Below are 4,672 nucleotides of genomic sequence, written 5' to 3'. Positions count from 1 at the left end.
CACAATCTGTGATGACTCCTATGACCAGCGTGCTCTCTGCCTCCAGGCTGCAGACGTTTGATTCCCTCTGCCTGGAGTCCTCTTCTACCTCCTCCAGCTCCAGCCCCACCCCACCACCCACCCCAAACTGGATATGGCCTCTTCCTCCTTGAAGTCAAATCATAGGTGCTCCTTCCTCCAGGAACTTTGACAGTCCAGGTTTGGGCTCTTCCTCTTTGCATCCCTGGTTTCCTGGACTTTCCTGATTCAAGCATTCATTGATTCCTCTTCTTCCACCCCAAACTCTGAGTTCGGGAAAGCCTGAGATAGTGGCTGCTGTCTTGCTCACCACTCTGTTTCCTGCACTCAGCAGAGACCTGACACATAGTAGGTGCTCAATAAATGTTTGCTAAACAACAACAACAAATAAATGAACAAATAAACAAACAAATGAACAGACGAGTGGATGCCTGTGGCAGTTTCCATGACAAACACAAACGGCTCGGCCAAGCCAGCAAGCAGGCAGCCGTGTGGCCTGCAGAGGGCACCAGTCTGCTTCTTCATCTCCCTGCAGAATCCTCAGGGCCAGGCACCTGCTGTCAGTCAGAGAGGTGCCCGATGCTCAGTGGTCATTCTGCTGCACCGAAGATTAAGTAGGAGTTGTTTGCCCTTGGCCAATATAAAAAAACCTGAGCGTTCTCCCTTCACTTCTAGCGACAAGTAACACATCCCCTGTCTTGCCATGAAAAGAGCTGTAACTGTAGCAACCGGTGGCAGGTTTTCTGTTCCCAGGTGGGGAAGTGAGGAGAGACAAACAGAGGGCTGAGAGGGAAACAGAAGGAAGACTTGCTGGTAAGAGACCCTATGATGTATTTTTTCTATGTAAACAAGGTCAAAACTGCTCCTCCGGGAACAGCAAAGTTCTCCGCATGTCTCCAAGCTACGAACTTGCATGCTAGCTACTAATTAGCTACTCTCCCTCTCTCTCTCTTCCCTCTTCTCTCTGTATGTATCTCTCTCTCTCTCTGTCTCTTCCTCCACCCTCTTTCACCATCTCTCTCTCTCTACCTTCGACATCCTTTTATTCTAGGGGAGAACAAACTCTAAGTTCAGATTGAATGAGCATCCAAAAGAAGTATCTGGAGGGAGATTTTGTCTTCCCTCCTACGGACCCTGCTGGAGCCCCAGCTCAGATCAGCCCTCTGTCAGCAATGAATGCTTCGTGCTGCCTGCCCTCTGTTCAGCCAACACTACCTAATGGCTCGGAGCACCTCCAAGCCCCTTTCTTCAGCAACCAGAGCAGCAGCCCGTTCTGTGAGCAGGTCTTCATCAAGCCCGAGGTTTTCCTGGCCCTGGGCATCGTCAGTCTGCTGGAAAACATCCTGGTTCTCCTGGCCGTGGTCAGGAACGGCAACCTGCACTCCCCAATGTACTTCTTCTTCTGCAGCCTGGCAGTGGCCGACATGCTGGTGAGCCTGTCCAATGCCCTGGAGACCATCATGATCGCCATCGTCCACAGCAACTACCTGACCTTGGAGGATCAGTTTATCCAGTACATGGACAACATCTTCGACTCCATGACCTGCATCTCCCTGGTGGCCTCCATCTGCAACCTCCTGGCCATCGCTGTCGACAGGTACGTCACCATCTTTTACGCGCTCCGCTACCACAGCATCATGACTGTGAGGAAGGCCCTCACCTCGATCGTGGCCATCTGGGTCGGCTGCGGCATCTGTGGCGTGGTGTTCATTGTCTACTCGGAGAGCAAGATGGTCATCGTGTGCCTCATCACCATGTTCTTCGCCATGATGCTCCTCATGGGCACCCTCTACGTGCACATGTTCCTCTTTGCGCGGCTGCATGTCAAGCGCATAGCAGCACTGCCACCTGCCGACGGGGTGGCCCCACAGCAACACTCATGCATGAAGGGGGCAGTCACCATCACCATCCTCCTGGGGGTGTTCATCTTCTGCTGGGCCCCCTTCTTCCTCCACCTGGTCCTCATCATCACCTGCCCCACCAACCCCTACTGCATCTGCTACACTGCCCACTTCAACACCTACCTGGTCCTCATCATGTGCAACTCCGTCATCGACCCGCTCATCTACGCCTTCCGGAGCCCGGAACTGCGCAACACCTTTAAGGAGATTCTCTGTGGTTGCAAGCGCATGAACTCGAGATAGGATGCAGGGCCATGGAAATGATCATCAGTCGGGTCACTTTTGACCCTCCATCCACCCAAGATGTTTAGAAAGAAAAAAAAAATACTTAGAAGATGTAAAAATGTGTTAACAGCCATGATTGTACTTGTCGTTTGTTTTTAAGTTTACAAAGCCTTTTAAAGGGGGAAATGGTGAATAACAGACTCTCTGAAAGGATTCTAAGATGGGGAAGTCACAAACTCTGATTTCCCAAATAGTCACTGGGAGAAATCAGCGAAGGCTTCTCTGCGTGCTCTCTGCACTCATTTCCAAACACCCAGAGTGTGTGACGCCTGTCTGCTCATCTGCTCCACACCCACGTCTTCACGCTCCAGGTCAGACCAGACTGAAGGATTCTCATGAACAATAAGGGTGGTTGAGATCTCTTGCAAGCAAACCTGTTACAGCTACGACCTCCTGCTGCCAGCTACAGGGATAGATAGCTTTGCACTTATAACTCCATAGGAGACCGAGTTCTACTCTATTATTGTATTTGCAGTTAGACAACTGTCCCTTTGTGAAAGAAGCAATGCTATGCTGTTTTCCCCTTTTCTTACCCCCATATCCCTTCAGTTGTCCCCACCCCCAAAGGTAGCATAAGGATGGAACCCACTTCTATTTTTCTGTTGTTGCATTGGTGTTTGTCGTTATTTTGTTTTTATGGATTAAGTCTAAGACAACCTTCAAAACTCTAACGAAAGAGAGAAAGTGTTTTGGACAATCAGAATATACTTGTGTACTTATATTTTGATAGCTTGCTATTTTAGGGTATAAATTACTCTTTTTTAAATAACTTCTTTTTTTCTATCATTTACTTTTAGCCTTTAAAATAAGAAAGGAAATCATGGGTTGAGTGTACAGTACATGTGTGTGTGTGTGTGTGTGTGTGTGTGTATCTTACACACAAGAAATTGCTTTACTGTAGCTTAAGATAGTTTGAGAAACTGTAGAACTACTGTGTGGCTTTCTTGGGAGCCCTTGTTTTTGCTTATAGCAATTGCATCTCTATAACAGGACTTCTTCAATATTATCTATGAAAGAGAAAGGGTTTCTTTTGTTCTTTTCCCCTTTTGCTTGTTCTTTTCCCCTTTTGTGTTAAAGTTGGATGACCCTATTATCAATGTCTCTACCTTATCAACTACAGGAATTCCTTCCTGGGAGCAAAGGGTGAGACTGGCTGACTAGAGCTGGCATTGTCAGATCCTTTTCTGCCCTACATAACTTCAGTTTGTGCTTTCTGGCTGTGCCCATATCTACCCATCACAAATTCTTATATTAAGCTGTGTGTTGGGGTGCAATTGTGTGTTTATCTTGTGCTAGCATACCTTGGGGTTCTTTTGTTCTTGAAGATTTTCTGCTAATGTAAGCAAAACCATTCCTTTCTTGCTTTATGATGTTTGGAAATAATAAAAAGCTTTTACGGCTGCTAAATGTGTGCTACATTGAAATATACCACCTGGAATCACTCTGGTGACTCCTGCACACGGCCATGGTATGTTTCACTGCAATTCAGTCATGACTTTGTAAGCGGCATAAACAGCTCCATTGACCACAGTGCTAGTCTTTTCTAGGGCGATGCCTTTTAGCCAGACTACAAAACTCTCCCATTTAGTTTCCAAAAATACCAGGTTTGTGGTTCCCGGGCCACTGTCATTCCCCATTATTTTAATCAAGACACTAAATCACAGGACTCTTCTATGGCCACTCAGTGGGTAAATGTAGAGAAGGGGGAATTAATTATTTGAAAGTGATATGAGTAGCTATAGGGATTACGGTGTCTTTTTTCTATGTAAACAAGACAAAAATAACTTACTTTTCACTCTTATATCAATTTTCACATTATTTCATTTTATCCCGTTAGCAAACCTCTAAAACAGGTGAGTCATTTTACAAATGAAGAAATTTGGTCTTGGAGGGGTGATGTGGTTGTCCGGGAACGCCCAGCTAGTTAGGGTCATGGTATATTGTGCATCCTGGGGCTGATGTCCTTTTGCACCAATATGCTGCTGCCAACAGGTTTTCATCATCAAAACTGATCCCCCTCTCCTCCCTGTATGTTCTAGCTTGCAGGGGCACTTCCAAACTGGAAGGCCCATGAGCATCACCTGGCATCTTGTGCAAGTGCGGAATCCGATTTGGCAGGTCCAAGGTGGGGACTAAGAGTCTGCATTTCTAACTCTGACAAGCTCCTCGGGGATGTGACTGCTGGTTCGCGGACCCCATCTTAAAGAGCAAGGGCATAGAGGATTTTCAAATGAGTATTATGCGAAGTAAAAGTACTCTTCTGCCTAGAATGCTGACCCCGCACCAGGGACTGTGCTAAGCACTTCACAGGCATTTGCTCCTCGTGATAACCCTACCAGGTAGATACCATGGTTATCCTGATTTTACAGATGAAGGATGTGAAACTCAGAGAGCCTGTCTATAGGAACTCAGTCAGCAAGTAGAGATAGGGAGACTCGAACTCAGGCTGACCAGCCCCCACCCCCAAA

The 4,672-nt window shown here is 47.0% G+C and overlaps 1 protein-coding gene across 1 annotated transcript; it reads left to right on the top strand.

Moving 5' to 3' along the window:
* The first annotated feature begins 606 nt into the window (after positions 1 to 606).
* LOC105470633 (melanocortin 3 receptor) lies at positions 607 to 3,596 on the top strand. Its single transcript, XM_011722800.2, has 2 exons — positions 607 to 831; positions 1,070 to 3,596. Exon 2 carries the CDS (start codon positions 1,098 to 1,100, stop codon positions 2,160 to 2,162), a length of 1,065 nt encoding a protein of 354 aa, XP_011721102.2. The 5' UTR covers positions 607 to 831; positions 1,070 to 1,097; the 3' UTR covers positions 2,163 to 3,596.
* Positions 3,597 to 4,672: the final 1,076 nt, after the last annotated feature.

This window comes from Macaca nemestrina, chromosome 15 (assembly GCF_043159975.1).
Source record: "Macaca nemestrina isolate mMacNem1 chromosome 15, mMacNem.hap1, whole genome shotgun sequence".
NCBI classification, from domain to species: domain Eukaryota; kingdom Metazoa; phylum Chordata; class Mammalia; order Primates; family Cercopithecidae; genus Macaca; species Macaca nemestrina.
The sequence above is the reverse complement of the archived record's forward strand: the minus strand, read 5'-3'. Positions and strand labels throughout refer to the sequence as shown.